This window comes from Zingiber officinale, chromosome 3B (assembly GCF_018446385.1).
Source record: "Zingiber officinale cultivar Zhangliang chromosome 3B, Zo_v1.1, whole genome shotgun sequence".
NCBI lineage: Eukaryota > Viridiplantae > Streptophyta > Magnoliopsida > Zingiberales > Zingiberaceae > Zingiber > Zingiber officinale.
Window position 1 is genome coordinate 12634374 of NC_055991.1, and position 26576 is coordinate 12660949.

The 26576-nt window shown below is 35.8% G+C and overlaps 2 protein-coding genes and 1 pseudogene across 3 annotated transcripts; all 3 read right to left on the reverse strand.

Moving 5' to 3' along the window:
• Positions 1–215: 215 nt before the first annotated feature.
• LOC121968082 (myb family transcription factor IPN2-like) lies at positions 216–2074 on the reverse strand. Its single transcript, XM_042518591.1, has 6 exons — positions 1724–2074; positions 1561–1637; positions 1411–1468; positions 1251–1305; positions 1099–1159; positions 216–1003 (listed from the first exon to the last, which is right to left on the reverse strand). The coding sequence occupies exons 1-6, from the start codon at positions 1902–1904 to the stop codon at positions 431–433; spliced, it is 1005 nt and encodes a 334-aa protein (XP_042374525.1). The 5' UTR covers positions 1905–2074; the 3' UTR covers positions 216–430.
• Positions 2075–2766: 692 nt separating this feature from the next.
• On the reverse strand, positions 2767–2904 carry LOC121968729 (annotated as a pseudogene).
• A 1794-nt stretch (positions 2905–4698) lies between these two features.
• LOC122055929 (probable allantoate deiminase) lies at positions 4699–24630 on the reverse strand. 2 transcript variants are annotated; one of them, XM_042617621.1, is made up of 12 exons: positions 24471–24630; positions 24271–24365; positions 23595–23698; positions 23436–23520; positions 23229–23345; positions 7059–7168; positions 6878–6983; positions 6673–6759; positions 5583–5822; positions 5374–5499; positions 5146–5307; positions 4699–5067 (listed from the first exon to the last, which is right to left on the reverse strand). In XM_042617621.1, the coding sequence occupies exons 1-12, from the start codon at positions 24541–24543 to the stop codon at positions 4924–4926; spliced, it is 1449 nt and encodes a 482-aa protein (XP_042473555.1). In that variant the 5' UTR covers positions 24544–24630; the 3' UTR covers positions 4699–4923. The 2 variants fall into 2 exon arrangements, with proteins under 2 accessions (XP_042473555.1, XP_042473556.1); XM_042617622.1 differs by having other exon boundaries at positions 24271–24359; positions 24471–24611.
• Positions 24631–26576: the final 1946 nt, after the last annotated feature.

Sequence of the window (26576 nt, forward strand, 5' to 3'; positions counted from 1 at the left end):
TATAAATTTCAAATCTCATCTCTACAATGGTAAGATTTTTTATTCAGTTTTTTTTTAATTTTACAAATCTTTCATAAACCTTGTATTGGAGACGTCCTAAGTGTGCTGCCTTACATGCAAAATATATTATATTATATATATTTTTAAAAGGTAATGTATAAACATTTCAATTAATGTTTGCTATATCTAAAGTTTCTAGGAAAACAAATCACTCATTATAAGAAAAGCTTAATTAACTACTTTTAATTAAACACATAATCAAACTACAATGTTTTGAAGTATCTCAATAAGAGGGTCTTTGATGTTACTCTCGAGACACTCGATCAGTACAATCTCCATGAAAACATTGTCTGATTTTTAATCAAGAATATATTTGATGATATCCAATCTTTAATATAGCTCATCTTCTTAACTTGTAGAATTATGCACTTCATCCATAAGACATGTTTCTTGCTTGGCCTCTTGTCATTTGAGATATTGCAGTTGAGCTGTTGAACTTCTCGAGTGCTTCATACTTCTTCTCTTCGACGCTCCCCGTGGCGCCATTGATCCCATCCATGGGGGTTGGAACAATCATCTCTAGCTGATCGTTGCTATTCGACAAGGTTTCCTCTTGATCCAACATTGCCACAAATGATTCCATTTTTTGCACCTCCAGCTCATAAGCATTTGTCCACCCAACATTAGTAGGGTTTTCATTATATGCATTGTCATCGTTTAGCAAAAATTCCTCAAGTGGTGTGGTTGTCTGCTTCTGTTGTAGCACTTGCATGCTTAGTTGCAATTGTTCTTCTCCAACGTATGGAGGTCTTTGTAGTTGTGTGTCAAGGGAAAGAAATCGATTATTCGAATGATCCAAATTCTTTTGGGCGACAAGGTTTTGGGCAAGACCTTGATGGTGACCTCCAATACTATCTTTCAAGAGTGTTTGATATGCTCTCTCCAACATGCTTTCCATGTACTTGGCTTCTGCCTCGATCCGCAGTTGCAGGTGTTTTTGAATCTAAACAAGAGTTCAAATAGAGTTCTCTTAATTTCTTTCTTTCTTTCCTTCTTTTTTCTCTCTATGGATACATCAATAACTGAAAGAATTCTTACCTCTAATTGCTCATGGCATCTCCTTTCGATTTGCATCCTTATAGCTTGTGCCATCAAACTCCTATTAATTAATTAAGATCTAAATTATGCACGGATGTAAACAAGAAGTTAACAAAATGGAACTAACTAACTAACTAACTTATAAAACTCACTCATTTATGGATCGACTCATCAACATGGATGAAGAGGCTGCATTTCTTTGCAGTTCTGCCGCCATAAATTTTGAAATGTTTAGAAACTATAAGAATAGTGATAACAATTATAGGAAAGATTAATCAAGATCATGGCTTGTATATATGTACACTCCCTGACCATCTTTAATTGTGTGAGCACTGAAATCTCTGTGAGGTTGCTTGCCAAGTCTAAATTTCTGCACAATTTTTTTTTCACATGTTTGAGTATATGTAGGATCTTCGGTTTCCTATATATCGAAAGAAAACTTACAATCTTTGAACCATATACCTGGAGGTGGCTCTTGAGGTGGTAGAGAGTGAGGCCCTTGACACCCATGACTCTCATGATGGTTTTTGGTGTGGCCTCTACAAGATCAATTAATCATCATAATATATATAGAGAGAAGAAGGATTAAGGAGAAGATTAATAAATAGCATATAATTAAGTATACTATCAGGGCCTCCGAGTTGATTGACAGCGTCGACAAAGCGCTCATGGAGTTCCCCGGTCCATCGAAGGCGAGGTTTGGGGTCAGTGGTGAGGACTAGGCCGGAATCCGCAGCTTGGACGACACACATCTGCCTTTCTTGAGAATTATTCATTGTGAAATTCTCAGAAGCAGCATGGAACATTCTCTCTTTAAATCTTGATCTCTCTCTACTCTTCTACTATACCAAAAGAATTGCTCGAGTTGAGATTCAAGAACAAAAAGGGAGCACAAATGAGGGAATTGAAGGAATAGGGTTCTATATTTTGAGGAGATGGGTGCATGGTACATATACACTTGGAAAGCCACACACTTGAAACCCTACTTTGAGAGACATGCACTCATATGTGAGTGATGAAAAAGAAAGAGGGGGAATAGCACATGATAAGGCTATTATTCTTCTAGTTTTTATTTCCATCATCCTTTTCAAAAAACATGAGTAGAGCAACAGTGAAGATGCCCCATATTGGCCTTGGGCATGCAGCCATATTATACCCTCCTTTTCTTCTTTTCTTGTTTCAAAAAAGAAAATGATATTTAAATGGAAAATAATAATAATGGTCTTGTATTTGTGTGCTGAGGTTATTTTCTTGTGCTGCTTTTAGTTTTGGTTGTCTTCTCTTTTCTTCTTTCTACTTCTTGACTGAATCCTCTTTGCTATAGCTTTCAATGTCTACTTTATTTTTTTGCTGTCCTATTGATATTTGTCCTCATTGTAAAATTTATATATATATACACACATCCTACCGTCCTTACTTGCACACTCCTAAGCGATCCTGTTCGGACGTCCGAATGCCCAAGAGGGGTTTGTTAGCCATCACATTCACAATGGGCGATCCTCATAAGGTGCCCGGATCATTTCTGGACACCCTAATCATTTTCATTGTGAGGGTTACATCGTGCACCGTGCAATGTGAGTGATTGCGTGGTGTATGATTTTTTTTTGTTTTTTAAGCTACGATGCTGTCATTTAGGATGAGTAATTTGTGATTTGTATAATATATGAGTAAGGGTGTGTTAAGCTCATGCAACAGCAAGCTACTATAACGGGCTCTTTCTTATAAAAAATTAATTTAATTTTTTATATGAGATATTAAACTGATAAAAATAGTTACTATACTTGATTTTAGCAAAAAAAAATTGAGAAATACACACTTTCTAACGTCACCGACCTAAGATATTTTTAGAAACTTCTCTACTCGCGGTGTTATCAATTCAAAGATGTGGGATTAAAGAGAATCATGACATTGCATATTTTTTATAAAAAAATAATCAAAAAAAAAATACTAATAAGTCTTAAGTTTATTTTCAGTGCGAAAAAATATTAACATAATTTAATTTTGAATTTCACCCAAATTAGTTATTAAAGAGTTCAAATTCTTAATTAAATAATAAGATAAGTAAGATTAAAGAGAATATTTGGGTGCAATTGCATGAAAATGTCCATCCAATCAGTTCAAAAAGGCAATCATTCATGGTGTTATTATATGAAACATTCCTCCTTTTTGCAATTAAATAAAATCATGTTAAAACTTAGGCATTAAGGATGTGGACATATATATTACAAATGATAAATTAAAGGCACATTAGAATCCTCCTCTAAATTAAATGAAGACATATATGTAAAATATAAAACTACAATTTAATATAAAAATTGAATGTGGCACTTAAACTAAATGATAACATTTAGCCAACTGAATATAAATATCATTGAAATTATATTATCAATAGGACACCAAAAATATCAATAAAAATTATAGAGATCTTATATGAAAAGAGATTTTAACTATGGTAATTTATATTTAGGTTAGAGTATTTTTTAATAAATAAAAATTATTTTGCATATGATTTGAATATTCAAAAATTATTATTATTATTATTAAATTTTGACATGTTTTACTATCATTTCTTTTCCCTTTGAATTTTTATATGGTTTTTGTATTCATGTCTCCTTACATTATTTCAGTCTAAGAATTGCAGCATTTATACAACTCTACCTCATGCAATAATATTTTTTATCAAAACATTGTTCTATGTTTCCAAACATTAAAACCTACAAAAAAGAATGATTCAACATAACATTTAAAATTTCAAAGGAAATGGTATGAAAATGATAATTAATGTTTATTAACATAAACATTTAATTTGTAGATCATGATTACCTTGGTATCATTGAGAAGTTTTTCATCACAAAGACAATGTACAAAATATAAAAAAAATAAAACTTATTATGGCAAAGTTCACTAAATCAAATCATTATTAGTTACATTAAGCTTAATGTGATATGAACTGCTGGACCACTCCATTTTATATTTGTTTAACTAACACACTGTAAATTTCGAGTTTCTACTTTCAATGAAGACAAATTTTACTTTAAGACCTTGACAATATATCTTAGGGTCAATACCAACTAATTATTTGGCACTCTTACTCACATAGCATTCTCATTTTATTTGATATTAATATAATTCTACATTTTAAATACAAGGATGAAAAGTAATGAAGGGTTAACTAACTTAGAATTGTAGTGTGAACTTCCATATGACCACAATAATGATGATCAACATGCTTTTGGAAAGCATCTTTGCATAATTAATAAATAGGATACATCCATCAAGTTCCTTTTCTTGATTTGATAAAGGGGGAGTGAGATAAAGAGACTGTTAGCTAGGCTTTAATTTAATTACTTAAAAGCACTGCAAGTGGTTACGTTCCACTCTATGGTGTAATTTGTTAATCACTTATCAAGTCGATCAAGTAGAATCGTTGTGCAAACTTTATCAGGATAAAGTAAAATTAAAAACATTGTTAGAAATCAACATTTTAGCTAGACCTAAATCTTGATTTAACTTTACTCGGCTCAATAGACTAGTGCTTGGTTCACTTTGTTGGGTCTTCGAGCATTGATCATTTCAAAGGTCGTTTTTAACAACACTAAGAATGAAACCATGTAAAGTTTATATAATAATATTATGTGTGTACCATAGTAACAATGATGATAAAGAGACTGTTGCTTACAAGCTAATGAAGATCTGATTCTTCTTTTCATCAGATCACTGACTCAAACAGTGCACGAGAACTTTTGAGTATCCATTGCATTTGCACGAGTCTTTCATGGTCCACTACGAGGCAACAACTTTACAAGCCACATCTCATGAGTCTTTCTATGAGCTCATGTGGTCGTCAATTACTTGTTGATCGAGGAAATTTAAAAGAACAAGACCAGCAGCCCAGACATCATCATCCATTACATATTCATCGGGAGAATGGCTGATACCTCCGCGGCATCGAACAAACACCATCCCCACCTGCTTTAATACCAACAAGATTGAATAAAATGATGATTGTAGCGATGATTTCATTGTTTGAAGACCACAAAGAGTTACCTTGGTAAGATGAGACATTGCCATTGCATCATGCCCCGCTCCGCTCATCAGTATCGGCACTTCCCTAATGTTTTTTCCCAAAATCTTCTTCATGGTTGAGTGAGCTGCTTGTTTGAGTTGTCGACTTAGCTCAGAGTCGCAATGTACTGCCTCTGCATTATGCTGATGGAACTGGTGTGTCAATGTAACTTTCTAAATAAAATTAGGAAGGACAAATCCTGTACGTACCTTACGCTCGATAGTACAATTAACCATCCGATTGTCACATATTTGATAGATTTGGCGTGAAAATTCTGAAACTACAATTTCCCTTGCCTCATCATCCATTGCTCGTACATCAACAGTGAAGTTTACCTGCAAAAATAAAAAATCAAATTATCATTCAATATCAGTCCATTATGGAGGTATGAATCATATGATTGAAGTATGTAACTTGCCTGGCCTGGGATGACATTGCTTGCGCCTGGCCAGGTAGATATCTCCCCCACGGTGCAAACCAATCCTGAAAAGGATTCTTTGCTATAGCATCCACACTGCTCGTTGCAGGTGAAGACTCTATCAGGATATTTGCATAGACTCTCCAGATTTACAATAAGTTCAGCTGCTGCGGTTAATGAATCTTGACGCATTAGCATTGGAACAGTACCTGCATGCCCCTGAGAACCAGTTACTTTTACCTGAAAAGTAGATGTTCCATCTATTACTTGCCAGCTACATTGGAGGATAAATATTCACTTGAGTCTATATAGGGAGACTGAAGTATATAGCCACTTTCTGATTAATCATACTAAGATTAGCCCCTGAGCAACTTCCAAAGTGATGTTTGTTCTAATTTAAGAAATTGATTAATAAAAGTTATATTTAAGGAGCCAAACTGAGTTTTTGATGAGGTCAAAATCAAACTTCTTAGTAATTCGTAAGCATTTAATCATATCTTTTATGAAAGCACAAGTTACAATGAGCTTGATGGTCAAAACTGAATATAAAAGATAAAATAATCATAAAAAGAGCATACAACTAAAAGGTACAAAAATAGTCCTAGTTTAGCGAAGTTATACACCAAAAAAACAAGGTCAGCATCAACTACAGTTTCAAGTTCTAGTTTCTACGTAAAAAGAGAGATATTTAAGAACACTAGCTGCAATAATATTCAGACTCTTTAATACTTTTTTATGATTCATTTCTTGGTGTAAAGATATAAACCTGCACTATAATGGGCAAAATCTTTTTCTACTGCATGTAATTCCCTGAATTGTGTTATATAATAGTCCTTATCCCCCACATAAATTTTATGGTCATTTCCTGTTGATATATGAGCTTTTTGTACTGATGAGAGAAATTTCAGCTTTGCGATGCAAGGTAACTTACAATGTTCTGATATGAATATACTTGCTAATCAGTCCACATTTTGGATACTGGAACTTCTTTTAAGATCTAATTTCCTACTCAACCCATAGAAGTTTACTTGAAAGATTATGTTACCTGTACTATAGTTTATAGCAAAAGAAAATGATATATTATGCATACCTTTAATCGTGTTTGTCCAGCAATTCCTTTGACAATGCCAAGAGGATAACCAAGAGATTCCAATACAGGACCTTGTTCAATGTGCACCTGTGGCAAAAAATAAGAACAAAGTATTTTTCACATAATGCCAAGTCATACACAAATGTCTTTTAAAACAAAGAAAGAATATGAGAAAAAATAAAGAACTTGTGTAGCTAGAATGTACCTCCACATAACCCCACACAGATTCAGGATCATACTTGACCTGAAGAAGACTTCCATCAGTGCCTTCAAAAGAATTTGCTTTCAGCACATCTTGAATTGTGACACCACTACAAGTTTTGCACAATCAGGAAGTGGAAAAAGTAATGGATGAAGATGAAACAAGTTGTAGTTGAGAAAATCACTTCTTATCAGATGTTTTCAACACTGATGCAGGGAGCTGACCAGCAATAGCTGCACTGCCTAGAAATGTAGACTGAAATCTTACACCCTCCTCATCACTAAATGCAATGATCTAGAATTTACACAAACCAATGAAACAGGACAGGTTTTAGTTTAGATTTTGAATTCATGAAGCCAGAATAAAATATGATGAAACTATGCTAAAACAAGACTCAAGGGATTCATCAAATACACTAAACAAACATCAATATTGTTTATTTCAAGCAAAACCAATGTCATCATTGTTGACTGAAGATTAATGAATTGATAGGCATCAAAGAAATCATATTTCGAAAGATCCTCACTTCTGTTGTACATATAACCTAGTGATTGGTAGAAGAGGCAAAATCTTTCATTTTCCTAGAGGCTATAGGTTCAGTCGCTCAAGTAATCAAGAATAAACTTTTAAGCATATTGAAATTTTAATTAGGTATTTGCTCTAGTTTTACTTATAGCTGAGGATAAGATGGTGTTATTCAGTTATTAATAGATGCTATGATGCACCCACCTTATGTGATCTAATCTAATGAATAAAAAGAAATTAAAATAACAATAATTTGCTTTTAAAAACACAATCCCCAATCTGAGAATATATATATCAATCATTTCCAGCTTGAAATTCACAGTAGAAGAATATATTAGTCAAAGTGGTCTAGAGGAAAATTTTACCAAGTTAATCTTAAAAACTGATAGAAAAGTTCCTAGTCATCACAACATCTCTCTGAAGTGGCAAACGAAGTTTCAATATGTTTGTTGGCAATGCTGATAGAAGCTTGGTCATCAAAGTGCATAATCATAGAATCTATATGGCTATAAATCCAAACTGCTACAAGAGTGCAAGTAGTCGCATCATCCTACAAAAAATTGTTTGAGCCATTGCTACACTCTGCTTTGCATTGAATGAGAATAATACAAAATGAACAAGTACAACAGCAAATTGAACTTGAATTCAAGTAAGAGTACATGAGCAAAAGAAGAATTCTTCATTTATGTTCTCAGAGGAAAGAAGTAAAATGATGTTTACCTAACACTACAAGCCTCAAAACAAAAATAGGATCTAACTCTAAAACTAAGACATTTCACCAGCTCAAAATTGAGTGACCAGGACAGTGCCACTAATAAGGTGTAATGGATGAGGTGAGAAAAGCAGTTCAAAAGGTAGCAAGATGCCACATCTGACGTCAATATAGTAGTAGTAGCAAAAAGGGAAGACCTGGAGGTAGATATTGTTGGAGCAATCTAGGTGCCCTAGGTTTTGATGTTTGGGCAAAGGTTTAAGTTAGGTTTATTGTTGTATTTGATATGCATTGTGAGTGTGCAGGATACAGGTACAACAAGGAAAGTCCAAGTGTGATCTTGGCAAATGAGGAAAGTCCAAGAATGAGACTTGGCGGTGTAAGTTCAAGCATGTAGTCTTGGCAACGTAAGTCCAAGTGTGACTTGGCAATGGATGAAGTCCCGGAGGTGAGGAGTCTCTTGGCAAAGGAAGACCCGACAATATAGACAAGGCCGAAGGAAGCTCCAGAAGGCAAGACGTGAAGGATGGGGAGACATCCGAGGGACGCGAGGCTGATGGAGGAGGCTAGAAGGCTAGGTCTAGGTTGGTCGGGCGAGGACAAGTGCTGAGTGATTGTACTCAGGGCAAAATTCTATGTGTTTTAGGATTTACTGTAGCAGCACTGTAGTAGTATTGTTGTGACACTGTAGCAGCCGACTGGTGACTGTAGCAGCCGACTGGTACACTGTAGCAGTCGACTGGTAGCCGGACGTTGGGTAACGGTCAACTTCACTTAAAGGACCAGTCGACTGGTGCATACACTAGTCTAGCGGGAAAATGGCTTAGTATTTTCCTCTCGAGCTCTATTTAATAGAGCTCGAGGTGCTTGGGCATGGTTGACGAAATAGACTTGGTTAAAGCCTATTAGAGTCTCCCAAGCCTTCGTGCGATCGGTGTGCTTGTATTCAAGTGTTTATGGCGAGGTTTCTCCACCGACAAAGAGCTTGAGCTAGCCGGAGGTTTTCCGGGAAATCATCCACCGACGGATTGGGATTGTCCACCTTACGGACAACCGTGGAGTAGGAGCTTTATCTCCGAACCACGTTAAATCAACGTATTATGTTTGCTTTCTCTTGTTAGTATTTGTTTTTGTATTTCCGCTGTGAACTAACATTATAGGAAGCGATCGATTTAGGTGAGACGCTATTCACCCCCCCCCTCTAGCGGACGTCAAGGTCCCAACAAGTGGTATCAGAGTGAGGTCGCTCTTCTACTGAGTAACCGCCAAGAGAGCAAGAAGCTAGAGGAAGAAGAAGATGGAGTCCGAAGGACCGCTCGGATGGGATATCTGAATTCCACCTCCGTACGACAAAGAAGACTTCAATTATTGGAGGAAGCGGTTGGAGACATGGTTCCAAATGGATTTGAACCAATGGGTTGTTTTGAGTGACCCATTTGAGCCTCCAAAGGACAAAAAGGGGAAGTGCCTCCGACCTCGATATTGGACCGAGGAACAAAGGGAGCAAGCGGAGGCGAATAAGAAGGTAACAAAAATTTTGTTAAATCTATTACCCTCTAACATAATTTTGAGTGTAGGTGAGTACGAGAATGCAAACAACCTTTGGAAAAAGGTAATTGCACTTCATGAGAGTCCTACACAAATCCAAGAAGAGGAGGAACCCAAGGAGAAGGACTCATTGGTCCAAGAAGAGAAGGACCAATCGAATGTTGACACGAGTTCAACATCTGAGGAGAAGGAAGATGAGGAGGTATCATCCACATTTTCAAGGGAGGAAGAAGTGGAATCATCCACATCTTCAAGTGAAGAGGAAGAAGAGAAATCCAAGGAAGAGGAGATCTTAGAAGCTCAACCCTCCACCTCAACTACCAAGAAGAGCACAAAGGACCACATCAAATGTTTTGAGTGTGGTAAGATGGGGCACTACAAGAGTAGGTGTCCTTCGCTCAAGAAGGTAAAGGAGATAAACCCTAAACTCACTAAAGTTAATTTAGAAACTAATGTGAGTTGTAGGAAGAAGAAGAAGGAGAAGAAGCACATTAGGTGCTTTACATGTGGTGAGTGGGGTCACTACCACACAAAGTGTCCAAGGAGAGGAGAGCTCAAGAAATTGGTGCACTTGAAGAAGTAGGAGAAGAAGGGAGCTTCCAAGGTAAAAACCAAGGTATCATTTAATGAATCCATTCCATTGACACATGATAAAAAGCATGCTAGAAATAACTCTTATCATCTTAATGCTATTTATCATGAGAATAGGAGGCATGATAACCTTAAGGATAAATATATTCCTCCTCATGCTAGATTTACCACACCTAAGGTTAGGAAGGTAAATAACAATTTAGGCAATAACACCAAGAATTTTAGATATATGTTTAAAAATAGAAATGCTCAAGGATTCAATGAAAAATCAAAATCTAGGGATTTATGAAGTGAAAATCAAGTCTTGAGGACAAGACTTGATAATTTAGAAAGGACCTTAGCAAGAATGGAAAACATGCTTAGGGATCAAAATGAGCATAACCTAGGAAAAGCTAGACAAGAACCATCCAATGGCGATAGGGGTTTGGGATACAAACCTAAAGCCAAGGAAGATGTGACTTCCTTTCATAGGGTTCCATATAGCTATGGGGCCAACCCTAGATGTAGAGGTCAAGTCAAAGATACTAGGGAAGGAATCACTAAGAGTACTTTTGATAAGACAAATGTGACTAAGACTTCTAAGAAGTCTAACAAAGTCACAAAGAAGGTCGCAAGGGAGGTCATCCCTAAAGTTGATCTAGTAAAGGTGACTAAGGCTCCAAAAAGGCCTAATAAAGTCACAAAGAAAGTTACAAGGGAAGTTATTCCTAGAAGTGACCTAGTAGAGGTGACCAATGCTTCTAAGAAGCCTAGAAAGGTCCTGAGGAAGGTATCTAGGGAAGTCATCCCTAGTGAGTGTTGGGACCGAAAAGTAGCTAGAGGGGGGGTGAATAGCTCGCCGCGTGCTAGGTGCTTGTCGTTGCTTGTTTCTTCAGAGATATGCAGCGGAAATACAAGAAACAAAAACACGCAACGCTAACAAGGATGGTTTATTTGGTATTCACCTCACAAGAGGTGACTAGTCCAAGGATCCACACCTACTCACGCACCCTCCACTATGAAACACTCCTTTATGGTAACTACCAAAGGCGGAGAAGCCCTACAAGACTCTCAATACAAGAAGAAAGGGAAAGGTAATGAAATACAAGCACAAGCTTACAATGAGTACAAAAGCCCTAACCCTAGCTTCTTCTTCTTGCTTTTGATCTGCCTCTTGACTTGGAAGAACCTTCAAGAACTGGCGATCTGGAGCTTAGTGAGAGCTGTGGAGTTGTTGGTGAAGATCGTGATTGAGCAGTAGAAGTTCCCGAAGAAGACGCACGCCTGCAGCCTTTATCTGCGCTAACGGTCGGATCCGATCGATTGGATTGCTCCCAATCGATCGGGGATCGATCCAGAGCGCCTCTGTGCTCTGGAAATTCGCCTGGATCGATCGGCTGATCGATCCAAGGCTTATCGCGACATACAACACCTTCCCAATCGATCAACTGATCAATTGGGACCTCTGGATCGATCGGTTGATCGATCCAAAGGCATTCTGTGCGCTCGCGACTTCCTCCCAATCGATCCACTGATCGATAGGGACGAAGGCTTCTCGCAGGGACACCCCAATCGATCGACCGATCGATTGGGCTCCAGCCAATCGATCGACTTCTGGTTTTTGCCCAAAACCAAGTCCCAAGCCTCTCAAACAAACATCCGGTCAACCTTGACATGTTGGTTCATCATGCCTAGCATCCGGTCACCCTTGACCTGCTAGGACTCCCTCACCAAGTGTCCGGTCACTCCCTTTGACCCACTTGGACTTTTCTTCATCTTGCCAAGTATCCGGTCACTACCTTGACCTACTTGGACTTTCACCAAATGTCTGGTCAACCTTGACCCATCTGGATCTCTCCGTGCCAAGTATCCAGTCAATCCTTTGACCTACTTGGACTTTCACCAGATGTCTGGTCAACCTTGACCCATCTGGATTTCCCCGTGCCTGGTTTCACTCACCAGGACTTCCAATCTACCTAGCTTCACTCACTAGGACTTCCAATCTGCCTAGCTTCACTCACTAGGACTTCTCTTCTGCTTGGCTTCACTCACCAGATCTTTCACCTAACTTCACTCACTAGGATTTTCACCTGGTTTCACTCACCAGAACTTTCACCTAGCTTCACTCACCAGGATTTTCATCTGGTTTGATTCACCAGGACTTTCACCTAGCTTCACTCACTAGGATTTTCACCTGGCTTCACTCACTGGCTTCACTCACCAGGACTTTCACCTAGCTTCACTTACTAGGATTTTCCTCACTGCCTAGCTTCACTCACTAGGTCTTTCCTTCTGCCTAACATCCCAGTTAGGACTTCCCAGTCAAGTATCTGGTCATCCTTGACCTACTTGACTCTTCTTCAATCAACCTTGTATTGTCAAACATCGAAACCCAAACCAAGACTCAAGCTTGGTCAACCAGGTCAACCTTGACCTGAGGGATGTTGCACCAACAGTGAGTACCTAGAGCATCCAAGGAGCACTAATAGGTTGTGGGTTCCTAGGAGCATATTTTCTACACCCTATATAGGTTTAGAAAGTGTCAACTACAATTGAAAGGGTAGTTAACCCAAACTTGTTAAAGTTAACACTTGAGAGCATTTTCAAGGTTATTGTTAACCTTTGAAAATGAAAAGGATTGTAGGGTTACTCTTTGAAAGAGTAATATATGTGCCAAAATTTGAAGAGTTGAATTTAATCTAACTTGGCACACTTAAGAAAAGTATAAGAAAAATCAAGTTAGAATTTTGATACTTTCTTAAGGAATTAAGAGAAAACTCATGCTTTAATCAAATGTGATTACAGCCTTGAAGAGCAAAATGTGTCAAAATTTGAGGAGTTAAATCTAATTTAAATTGACACACTAGAGAGAAGCAAAAGTAATGCCAAATTTGGAATTCGGCATTTTCTTATGGAATTAAGGGAAATGTAAACCTTAATCCAAATTGTCACTCTTGGAAAGAGTAACATGTGCCAAATCTTAAGGAATTAAATTGGCACAATGTGAAAAAACATAAGAAATACCAAATTAGGGTTTTGGTATCTTCTTAGGGTAATTAAAGGAAAATCTAGGTCCTAATGTAAGATGTTTACTCTTTGGAAGAGTAAAATGTGTCAAACTTTGAGGTTTTGAACTTAATTTAAATTGACACATTTAGAAAAGGATAAGAAATGTCAAGTTGGGGTTTTGACATTTTCTTAGAAAGTTAAAAGCAAATCTAAGTCTTAATTTGATTTCATTTACTCTTGGAAAGAGTAAAATGTGTCATACTTTGAGGAATTTGTTTAATTTAAAATGGCACAAATTTAGAAAGAAATTAAAGAAATGTCAAGTTGGGGTTTGACATTTTCTTGATGAAATTGGGCAATCTAGGGTTAAATTTTGAGTTAGCTAGGGTTAAGAATACTTAGATAGGTAATTTAGGTAAATTTTATTTATGCTAACTTGCCATGATTGTTTGCCCATCATATGCCATGACATCATATTTAGCATTCACATTTTATTATGAAAAATACAAAAATACCATGTCATGTCATACATACATCATATAGCTATAGCATGCTTTGCTTTTGAAAATTGCTTATTTTGATGTATGCCATTAATCATCATGCAGTATGTCAATTTCCTTATAATTAAGGACAAAAGACATTTATTATGTATGGAAGTGTCCCAACAAGAGAGATCATATCAAGTGACATCCTAGATGGATGATCATGATTTTTACAATGCCTAGATAGAGATGCATGATCCCTTAGTTTAGGGGCAAGACCAAATATACATCTCACAAAGAACTATAAGGCGACTTGTATGTGTTTTAATACACGTTAGATACAAGTGAGATGTTAAGATGGTGAACAAAACTCAAGATGTTGATCTAGTGCATCTTGTTGAGTTTTAGGTTCATCAAAACACATAGTTATGTGCCTTCCAATCATTGGGAAAGCTAATGTACAAGTTATGTGCATTGAGCCCAAAGAACGTGGTTGGATATTGGTTTTGAAAATGATTTCAAAATGCTTTTGAAAAACCTTGGTGAAGATTATCTTTTGATAGTAATCATCATTGAAAAGTTAGACACAAATTAGGAGAAAACATTGAAGTTTTCAAGAGTTTTCAAATTTGTGTCAATCTTTGAAAATAGGAAGTATTTTCATAGAAAACTATTTTCCCTGATAAAGTATACCCTAAATAATGTCTACATGAGTTTTCATGATGAAAACAAGTATGGATTGGTTAAGAAAAACCAAAGTGAAGTTTCGGTTAAGGTTTAGTTTCATTATTGAATTTTGAACCTCAAAACTTCAAGTTTTGGTTTTCCTAATTATTTAGGAACCCCAAGTCATTGTTGGTGCAATGATAGAAGTTTGACCATGTTTTTAGGGGGGGTTACTCTTTGAAAACATAAAAATCTTTTCCAAGACCAAAAGGAGGTCAAGTGTTAAGGTAGCACATGACATTGGTATGGGAGGTGTTACCAAGGACAAGGGAGAGTCATCCAAGGCCAATAAGAAGGAATATGCTAGGGTAGCATATAATTATAGCAAGGATGAGGTGTCCAAGATTAAGGACAAGAAGAAATTAATCAAAGACAAGGTGTCTAAGGTTAAGAAGGTGAGTTTAGTAGGCCAAGTGTCACCCGAGGTGCACCGAAGTGGCCTAGCCATAGTGGATGAGTCACCAAGGGAGGTGACTAAGGTTAAGATTCCTAAGGTTAGGAAGAGCCTTTGAGACCCATGATAGATGGGTTATCAAATGTGCCAAGTGGTTAGGAGACGGACTTAAGTCTCTAACCTAGTGGGTTAGCACAATTGGGATGTGTTTCATGCATGAAAATATGATATTGGGGGTCATATTGCATAAAAATTAGTTTTTGATGTATAGATGTCATATAAACCCATGCTAGGGAAGTATTGTGGTTTAGTATGGGCAGATACATCAAGAGGAAGCAAAAACTAGGACTTTAGGTTAATGTTCAATTGAACTATTTAGCTAGTTTTGAATTTTGTGTCAATCTTGGGATCTGTAATAAATATATTTTTATATATATTTTTCCCAAGTAGACATGGATAAAATAGACCTCTCCAAAAAATTTGGAATTTTTTGGAGGTCTGTGGAATTTTTGACGCATTTCTGAAAGTAAGTAAAAAAGGCTGATTTTTGCCCAAAAAGAGTACCAGTCGACTGGTACAGTTACCAGTCGACTGGTAACAATGTTTTTGAGCACAGAATGTCTCTGTAAGCTCATTTTGATGAGGCCAGTCGACTGGTTCCGATACCAGTCGATTGATAACAGTGTATTTCGAACACAAAAAGTTTTGTGAGTGGAAATCGAAGGGGCAGTCGACTGGTACCTAGTTCAGTCGATTGATACCAGCCTAAAAGTGTTTTTCAACGTTGTTCTTGATCGTGTCAACTCGTTTAAATGTATGAGATCCATAGGGGGATAAATACATGAGTTTAGGGTCAATTTGGATGACATGTTTTCAACAATTGGGATATTATTGGAGCTCTTTTTGATGTATGGCAAAGGGGGAGAAGTTTATATTTAAGTGGGAAACCTATACACCTTTGCAAGAAATCCTAGCTCGAGGGGGAGCTTAGGTGAAGGGGGAGCGATTGTTTAGCCAAAGGGGGAGAAGTTTACCTTTGCGGGAAATTCTAGCTCAAGGGAGAGCTTAGGTGAAGGGGGAGCCTAGGGATTTAGGTTCCATTATTTATGCATGAGTTGATTTGCATATGTATTGCATTTATGTTTCCCTAACTTAAACAGGTTGCCAAACATCAAAAAGGGGGAGATTGTTGGAGCAATCTAGGTGCCCTATGTTTTGATGTTTGGGCAAAGGTTTAAGTTAGGTTTATTGTTGTATTTGATATGCATTGTGAGTGTGCAGAATACAGGTACAACAAGGAAAGTCCAAGTGTGATCTTGGCAAATGAGGAAAGTCCAAGAATGAGTCTTGGCGGTGTAAGTTCAAGCATGTAGTCTTGACAACGTAAGTCCAAGTGTGACTTGGCAATGGATGAAGTCCCGGAGGTGAGGAGTCTCTTGGCAAAGGAAGACCCGACAATATGGACAAGGCCGAAGGAAGCTCCAGAAGGCAAGACGTGAAGGATGGGGAGACATCCGAGGGACGCGAGGCTGATGGAGGAGGCTAGAAGGCTAGGTCTAGGTTGGTCGGGCGAGGACGAGTGCTGAGTGATTCTACTCAGGGCAAAATTCTATGTGGTTTAGGATTTACTGTAGCAGCACTGTAGCGACACTGTAGTAGTACTGTAGTGACACTGTAGTAGAACTGTTGTAACACTGTAGCAGTACTGTAGCATTCGACTGGTTACTGTAGGAGTCGACTGGTACACTGTAGCAGTCGACTGGTAGCCGAACGTTGGGTAACGGTCGGCTTCACTTAAAGGACCAGTCGACTAGTGCATACACCAGTCGACTGGTAGCGGGAAAACAGTAGTGTTTTCTTCTCGAGCTCTATTTAATAGAGTTCGAGGTGCTTGGGCATGGTTGACGAAATAGACTTGGTTAAAGCCTATTAGAGTCTCCCAAGCCTTCGTGCGATCGGTGTGCTTGTATTCAAGTGTTTGTGGCAAGGTTTCTCCACCGACAAGGAGCTTGAGCTAGCCAGAGGTTTTCCGGGGAATCATCCACCGACGGATCGGGATCGTCCACCTTACGGACAGCCGTGGAGTAGGAGCTTTATCTCCGAACCACGTTAAATCAATGTGTTAGGTTTGCTTTCTCTTGTTAGTATTTGTTTTTGTATTTCCGCTGTGAACTAACATTATAGGAAGCGATCGATTTGGGTGAGACGCTATTCACCCCCCCTCTAGCGGACGTCAAGGTCCCAACAGATATCACTCGGACAGTGGCAAAAATAGCGGAAGCTGTAAGAGGAGAAACAACCAAAGCATATTTTACCAACAAATGGGCAAATGATTGGCTAGGCCATAATAAGTGCATGAAGGATAAAAGGTAGGGGCTCAACCTTCGAAACTACAAGATTCTCCAGCAGCTACAAAGCTAGAAGATTTGAATGTGCTGGAGAATGAGAACCTATTGGTAAACTCTCTGCAACATAGACATCAAGATAAAGCATTGTCTTAATATGAAACAGTAGAATCAATAGTATTTGTGAGTGGGCTAAAAGAATCATCCAACGCAAAAGGAAATTTGATAATTACAAATTCTTTTATTTTTATTTCTCATGGTTTATTATTATTAGTGAAGGGATGAAAGAATATGATTCATCCCCATTTCCTCAAGCTTTAGAAAATATTATTAATGCCACGTGAGAAACATCAATTATGCATAGAATAAACTGACGAAAAGAAATATCATTAAAATGTAAGAATCCCTCCCTGTCTAGCAATGAGGGAGGTAACACTAATAAGGAAAGAAAATCTAAATATCTTGCTTGCTTTGAAGGCAAGGAAGGTATATCTTTGGAATCATCCTAGTGGCCTCGGGAGGCACTTTCACATCTTAACTATCTGACCCTTAAGACCAAAGAGGGTTAAGATTAGTTATTACCTTCGATAACCACACTGAAGTGCCATCTCCCTCTCGATTAACAAATGGGGGATTGCGATCCCTTTTAAAGACTATAAGCCAAATACAATTTAAAATAAACCAAATATTCTCTGAAAAATAATTCTATGTTCAAAAGGACTCAATCAAAGAAATATATCTTCTAGCCAAAATCAACAGGATGTCCCATTTTACTGAATTATCAGAGCAGCTCCCTTTTTGATTTATCATCAAAAGGCAATCTCTCTTGATATATTCTACCAATTCACCCTTCAAATCCTCCTTTACCCTCATGCAACACGCTCACCTAATCGCTCAAATTAAGCAGAAAAGCCACCGAATTGGTCTAACATGCATGCCTAAGCAAAATCATACATCACTTTTAGTTAAAATTCATACATATATATAAAACAAAAAATCTATTAAAAAAAATCTTTTGAAAGAAGAGAGAAAAGTAATAAAAAATCAGCAATTTTTTTTAAAATTTATTGCATGAGTTATAAATTTTAAAAATATATCATAAAATATAAAATACAACAACAACAACCAAGCCTTATTTCGCTAGGTGAGGTCAGTTATATGGATCCTTGTACGCCATTGGGCTCTGTCCTAGGGTGCAAACGAATTGAATTGATCAGAATAATATAAAAACATTGATATTTGAATTCAAGCTTGAAAATATATATGATATTCGAAGCTCGAAAATACAAATAGTTTTGGCTTGAGCTCGATTCAAAATAAAATTCGAGCTCGAGTTCAATTCGAATTATTTGAACCTTTCGAATTCGGTTCAAATTATTCGAACCTTAATTTAAATATATTTAAGTTAAAATTATGTAAAAATAATTAGAATTCGATTCAAGTTTGGCTCGCAAGCAGCTTGTGAACAATTAAACAAAATAGTATATGTTCGAATTCACCTCGAAAAAATATTCGAACATGTTTGAGTTCGGCTTGAATTTAATAATTTCGAATACGAATCGAATATTTTTCAAGCCGGCTCGAAAAGCTCGCGAACCGGCTAGATTCGTTTGCAGCCCTACTCTATCCCCTACTATATCATCATCTATACTTCAATAAATTTTATCTTATTTTATTATTGTTAACCAATCCTTTTTTGGTCTTCCTCTTCCTCGTTTGATGTGCGTGTTTGTCATGGTTTCACATCGCCTAACTGGAGCATTTATTGGTTGTTTAAGTTCATACTCATAAGTCATACCATCTTAAACGTGTCTCTCAATGTTTTCTCTTAATAGATACAACTTCGACTTTCCCTTTAATGCTTTCATTTCTTATTCTGTTCATCCTCGTATGTCCACACATCCACCTTAACATCATAAGATGTAAAATAAACTTCTAAAAAATAATAATTATCAAAATGATATAAATTCTCTAAGTTTATAAGCAAGTGAAGTATAAATTTGAAAATGTGATATTTTTTGTCAAAACTAGCCATGTAGCAATCTTGGTTAGAAATGATAAAATCCTTGTGACAATTTTGAACAACCCTGACTATTTTTGAGTCGTTTGTTCACTTTGGAATCATGTGTAGTGTAGCAATTTTTGCAAAATAGACATGGATTTGATCACTTTAAAAATATGTGTAGATTTTAATAGCATCCTATGATACATTTATCTATTCAGATTCAAAATTAAACTCAATAGCAATTTTGACCAAAACTATTTTTGATTATTAAGGTAACTATGAGAGCATGGGTGGATTCCAATGAATATATCTATATATTTCAGATTCAAAATTTGATTTAAAAAAAATTGTCATATAACAAATTTATTCAAAATTACTGCATGATCATTTTTCAGTCGTTTGATCATTTTCAAAACATGTGGACTCCGCCTCTAAGGGTGCATATAGTCATTTGATCATGTAAGTAATTTTGGAAAGACTAGGTGACCATTTTTTGAATTGTTTGGTATCTTTAAAAGTAGATGGACTGCAATGGCCACCTTAAAAGTGCATTTTAGATTAAATCACTTTGAAATCATAAACTGAACTCCAATGGCCATTAGAGTGGATACATAGTCATTTTTAAGGAGAAAATAACCGTGTATTAGCTTTGGACAAAATTGTTATATCATCATTTTTAGATTTTTTTTGTTACTTTAGAAGCATGGGCAGACTCGAATGGTCCTAAAATACATCATCTATTCGAATTAAAATTTTAACTAAAATTGAAAATGTTATTATTTTTAGGTTATTTGGTTATGTTAAAAGCATGAGTGGACAGCAATAGTTCCCTAACATGGATATATCTATTTAGATTTAAAATTTAAGGAGAAAATGACCATATAGCAGGTAAATTGAAATTCAAAATTTGACTAAAAATAGTCATATAAAAGCTTTGTCAAAATTGTTATATGGTTATTTTCTTTAAATTTTGAATTTGAATAGCTAAATGCCTTCTAAGAAGTCATTGGAGTTTTCCCCAATTTCAAAATAACCAAACAATGTGAAAATAGCTATATAACACTTTTGGCCAAGAAGTTTTGATTAAGACAACTCCATTAAAATTGCTACATGTTTAATTTTGATAAATCTACTGCTATATAGCTAAATTGACTAAAATTATCTCATTTTTGAATTTATATTTCACTTTTTTAAAAAATAATTTGTTCAAAAAATTGCATTTGATATTTGTTATTTAAAAAAAATATTTTTTGTGATATTTTTTAAATTTATGTTTAATTTTTTAATTTATAATTCATATAAAAAAAATTTAAATTATATTATAAAATTTATATCACTTTGCTCTCTATATATTTTTTATAATTTTATAATTAATGTAGCATGAGTTTACTTAGGCAAGCGGGTTAGAACGGTTGGGCGGATGGTTTAATTTTTTTTGGATGGTGCAATGAGATTAAAAGGGTAAATTTTGCATAATACACTTAGTGGGGCAACCTTTCAATGATAAATCAAAAGGAGTGTCTATCAACAATTTCATAACGCAGATGCTCTTTTGAATTTTGTCCAATATCTTCTTCTCTAAATAAGATAATGACTAAATAATATCTACCAATATAAAGGATCTACCAAAATGAGCTTTTACAAAGTCTAGATCTTTTGAAATTAAATTCTTCATACGAATTATCATCTCCTCTGCCAAGTAGAACTTGACTCTAGGAGAGTTTTGTTTTTCGCTCTTGTTAATAATTGTTTCACCAACTATGTTTAGCATGGTTCCTTTATCAACTTTTTCCTTGGTCATCATTTCCAATACTAAGGTGCTCAAGTATCTCCTTTTGGTTTCTGTTTTGGGATGTTGAGGAAGAGGAACTAAACATTGACTTTGTTGGCATCTTCTTCCTATTCATTTGTCTCTTTCAATGAATAAAAAATGTCGCAACTAACACACAGAAAAAATGGTGTTTGCATACCCAAAATTCTCAAGGAGTTTGAAAATGATAAGAACATTAGCATAAAAGGGAAACCTATAACAAAGTCAACATGAAAAAAACAAAGACTCAATTTTCTCTCAATGAGATACTCTGAATAAAATGAAGATAAAGGTTTTAGAGTAGATGTCAGAAGTAAGTATGAATTCAAAGTTCATGAATCCAAAAAAATAATATATCACAGCACTAAGTATTTTGTAGTAATTATTTACTTAGTTTCTATGTATCAGAATACATCTCCCATATTAGCTCAACATAAGTTTCAAGATGGTGGCTGGTACACAAGAAAATCATCTCCCTAGGCATATGTGCTTAGATTTGTAATTAAACTAATATGTTAATTTTCAAATGGTTGTCCTGCATCTTTATTTCATTTTTTCAATTTCTTGTTTTGGTATCTTAGGATAAAATGAAGTTATGATATGTAAAATTAAGTCATGATCAGTAATATTAGATATTGTTTTATAAGGGTTAAGTTTAGAAGGAAATATTCTAAGGTAAAGTCATCAAGACAATCTTCTAAGGTCATCCTAGGCTCAATTAAGTGTTTTGTATTCCAGGAAAGATATCACTTGGTGAGATCAGGAGAGGTATCACATGGTGAGATTGTAAGATTGTTTATAATAAGTTGGTGGGCATGTTCTTTAAAGGACAACTTGTCACAAGATACATTTAGGGTTAAGTTACATGCTTTTTATATTTAAGCCAATAGGGCCTTTAGGTATTGTCTATAACGCAGGTGTTTGGGATATTCTACAGAGCAGCATACACTATAATTTTTTTAATGCTCGTGGTTGTATATAATAAGCTTCCTCTATTAAAGTAGACAAAAAATAAATTGTCTTCCCTTTGAATTTTTTGCCTAAGTCCTCTCATAAACCATAAACAATTAAAGGTGCAATTTCCTAATATTATGTCTGCATAACTTTTCAAATTGTGTGTAACTTTTCAAATTGTCATCTATATTCTACTATAATTAAAAATGATTATTATGAATTTTCATTTACCATGCAATTGATTCGTAAATATGATGGGACATCTTTTTCATCCAGTTTTTGTTTCATATCGAACCTATGTGAGATAGGTTCCAGTCATTGGTTTTCTAGTTTAACCTCAACAATTGTCCAACATTCAGTAGTTGGTTCAATAATTTTGATTTTGGCAAATTGTGCTTATTCAAAAAAGGTCATGTTTTTATCAAAATAGCCTTCACTTTAGCTAACAAACTAACAAATATATTAAAACATGATCATGCGTCAAAATTAGGGCAACTATCTTAACATGTACTGATCATTACTTGCATAAAAATGACTTAATTCTCCTCTAAGAAGAATGATATGGCTGTGGCGAGGGTACATGTTATCCATGGAGTTATATGTATATAGCGATGCAAAAATGTGATAACGCTCAAGCTAAGCACCCTTCATCGCCGGCCCCACGGTGAGATTAAGGGAGGTAAATCAGGTACGGCCCCCTAAGTGGGAGGGTTATTTGCTGTAGCCGCAACTCGAACCCTTGTCCAATGATGCAAATCTACTACTTGGATATCAACTCAGCTATGCCCTTGGGGCTAGTTATATGTATATAGTGATAGTATTATAGCACAATGAACAGTTTATAGATTGGCAGTAATGTTATCTCCTCTAGGAGGATGGGGGATGGCAGTTTGAGCAGAGTATGCTACAATATTGAGTTGAAATGGAGAATAAGATTCATATTCAACTAATAAGAGATGCTAACACCTTAAATGGTTTAAAGCACAATTACAAGGAGAATAATAGTTTAAGGGGGGCCATTCTAACATCTATAATACTAAAGATACATGCGAAAAATAAAGTGAGGGGATTCATCAATTAAATAAAAGTGTTTGTTTAAAAAATTACGATAATATTTTAAATCAGCTACTTGTGAAGAGATGACAAAAAGAATGATGAGTATCAAAGAGCATGATAGCTTGTATACTCTTTCATTCCATTATGTTGGCATGCATTCTTACATATATCAGCAATTTATAATGTTATGAACAAACAACAAAGAAAGATACACTAACCTCTACTGGTCTCTTGAGTTTGAGCAATTTCCCACTTATCTTTAAAACTTTCAAAGCAGAGATTGCAGATATAATGCCCAATGATCCATCAAACCTTCCAGCATCAACAACAGTGTCCTGTTACAGCCAGGAAAACCTATAAAAATGATTATTATATTCACAAAACTCAAAAACACAAACGGATAAGAGATCTTCATGAAGGCTTACATAGTGAGATCCAATTAACAAGGTCTCTTCAGTTCTATTAACACTCTCAATTCGGCCATGTATGTTTCCCATTTGATCAACCCACCTAAATGCCAAAACTATTAAGTCAGATGCTCATATCAAGAGATTATGATGTCAAGCAGAAAGGCCAGATAATACGTCCTCAACCCAGCATCTTGCATCCACTTGATTATTGGTTCTGCAGCTTTCCTCGAGGCTAGACTTAGGAATGTCCTCTCAAGATATCCATCAGCATCAGATATCTGTTCAAAAGAATCAACTTTTCAATATCAAATAGTTTCTTATGATGGATCTCATAACAACTAAAGCAACCATATGTCCACATCAACCATCAAACTCATACAACTACTGGCATCAATATGTGTAATCAGCCAGACAACAAGAGCACAACAAAATTGGCACAAGAACGGCCTATTTCGACACATCACACATGCAAACATATAATTATTTACAAGTAATCAAGAATATATCATTTTTTTGGTTTTATATCATACTTGTTTTTGAGAATGGTATTTCAAGAACACGTACAACACTTTGTTACCAGTATTGTGGATCAATTTTAAATACTAATATATGTAAAGAGCAAGGGACCAACGGCGAGGTATACACGTACAAAGCATTCGATGTTGACTTCACCAATAAATAATGAAAAATTCACTCAAGCAGAATCTTCTTGACAACCTCTATTTATAAATATTTTTAAAGAATATTTTTGACGAATCTTCTATTACTGGCATCCAAGTCCATCTAACGTTATTGAAGACTGTAATGTAAGAACACAAAAACAAAGATAAAAAAATGAAACTTTCCGCACCTTCGCGAGCTGATTGATCCTTTCCACCGCTTCATCCCTAAGAATCTCTCTCAACAAGTCACTCCCTGCGTCTCCAATGCTCTCCGCCTCTAAACCTTCCATTACCCAGATAAAAAAGGCGAGACTTTAAAAAAAAAAAACGAAAATCGCAATAAAACAAATCGACGACAAAAAACAACCAAAAGAAAAAAATCGATTACCTGCAACAATAACAAGCATTAGGGCAATCAACAGCAATGAGATCAGCGCATTTTTCCGAAGAACGGAAGCCATTCGGCCTCCTCCCTCGCTCCGCTGATCCACAAGCTGTTGGCTCGCAATTGGCAAAGTGACTCATCTCCTCCATAGAACACGAATTGAAACGTCCGTTGCTCCTGTGGATCAACTCACTATCCGAAGCCACTTCCAGTATGGCAAACCCTAGCCGTCAGATCAAAGTCTCAGGAATCTCCTTTTTTGACTACATTGTTCTCGAAGTACAAGATAACGCTTCCGTGGTGCATGCGGGCTACGGAAACACTGCGTCCGAAAAATTATGCGGGCGTCGTTTCTTCCCTTGGATTAGATACTTGGGGTTCGGTGTCTGAGAGATAATCTACGGCTGAGAATAAAAGTTGAGCTCGCAAGACGTGGACAGTAATTTCGGTTTCGTGAGTCAGAAAGGCAAACAATTAAACGAGTGGTTTGTGTTAATTGGCTAATTAATTAGATATAAATATATAATTAAGTTGTTGATTAGCATGAGACTGATGTGCTCAGACGTGGATTAGATTACAATCTCCTGTAAAGATCATGTTAGTCGATAGATGCCAGCACTTAATTAGCTTAAAACTGTAACAATATATTAATTAACCATGTAGAAGTTGTTGGTTGACAGAGCATCAACTCATTCTTTAAAGATTATTTATTGTAATATCTTCGATTGGTGGACAATAATGATGAGCTTTAGCTTTCGTCCTTGGCTAGAAGAGGGAGTGTTAGTGATATGTGAGGAAATAATATTCAAAATGTGTACGATGGAATTACACCGACACTAAGGTCCAAAGGAATTTTGAAAGTTTAAGAGTAGAAATGGAAGAGATTTTTATTCACCTTAACAACATTAATTGTAGGAAGAGAAAAAAATTATAAGATCAATTTATAACCGTTGGATTATCATCTTATCAATATCTTCTTTAATGCCTTGTGTACTCTGAAGCACGGATTTGAAAAAGGACGAATTAAATAAACACTCGATCTCTATTTACATATAAAAAAATAATTGATGGATGAAACTATTTTTTATTCCTTTTTTTGTGTCTCAAAATTGAACGAAACAAACTTTCCTTCCCTCCTAGCCGTCTACTGATAATAACCAGGTATGACTAATATTTATCGCTAGTCTAGCGATGAAATTAATATTAGTTAAAATTAGCAATGAATATTAATTGTCATCGCTAAAGATGACAACAACCCATTTTATAACTACAGAAATAATTGATCGCTATGCCTAATTAATTAATGACCAATTAGCGATGGAAATAATATAATATTTCCATCGCTTTTTAAGGCCATGATTGGCCTCTCTACGGCCATGAGGACTGCAAGACCCCTTAAGTTCAGGATGATGCCGTGAACTCAAGGCCTCTCTATTATCACGCATGAACTCACAGTCTCTCCGTGGCCATCGTTAGTTCATAGTGTCATGACTGCAAGCTCAAACTCAAGTGACAGGTCACGGGCCATCAAAGGATTCCTTTGTTGTTTCTTTCTTTTATCTTTTTTCCTTAGTCTTTCTGTTATCTTCCCCTAACGATAATTTTCATCATTGAATCATTTCCCTTCTTCATCCGCACTTTGATGTAAATATAGAATAAGAGATATTTGATCACATGTGTAAGTTACCTTTTCCCATCACCCAACAATTTCATCTTAGTTATTCCTCTCATTTCATCTCACTCTTATGATTCATCTATGTCTGTTGGTACCAAATTCGAAATTCAGTCATCGTATTTCTATACTCTTATGCACAGTGAAAATTTAAAATTTTATTTGTGATTTAACAATTAAATCAAAGGAGTATTCGTATGATTTTTAAAAATAAACATAAGCATGATCTTTATCTAAACATGAATTACAATCTAATCGTATAAGTAATATCCTAAAAGCATAACAAAGATAAACTATCATGTGATTGATTCATATATAATGTTAATTTAATTATTTTATTTACACATGCTAAACTATCCAAAATAGACATATTAGATCATTTAAGTAAAACCTAAATAAAATTATTAACACATGTATCAATATACATATGAATCAAT

Excerpts from the sequence above, each read along its gene's own strand:
- LOC121968082 (XM_042518591.1), bottom strand. The coding sequence starts at position 1,904 with ATGTTCCATGCTGCTTCTGAGAATTTCACAATGAATAATTCTCAAGAA. Across the intron at positions 1,306-1,410 it reads TGCTCACACAATTAAAGATG|AACTGCAAAGAAATGCAGCC; the intron begins GTCAGGGAGTGT and ends TTATGGCGGCAG. Across the intron at positions 1,004-1,098 it reads GATGCCATGAGCAATTAGAG|ATTCAAAAACACCTGCAACT; the intron begins GTAAGAATTCTT and ends ACTCTTGTTTAG.
- LOC122055929 (XM_042617621.1), bottom strand. The coding sequence starts at position 24,543 with ATGGCTTCCGTTCTTCGGAAAAATGCGCTGATCTCATTGCTGTTGATT. Across the intron at positions 23,699-24,270 it reads GGATCAATCAGCTCGCGAAG|ATATCTGATGCTGATGGATA; the intron begins GTGCGGAAAGTT and ends TCTTTTGAACAG. Across the intron at positions 5,500-5,582 it reads GCAATGTCATCCCAGGCCAG|GTAAACTTCACTGTTGATGT; the intron begins GCAAGTTACATA and ends TTATTTTTGCAG.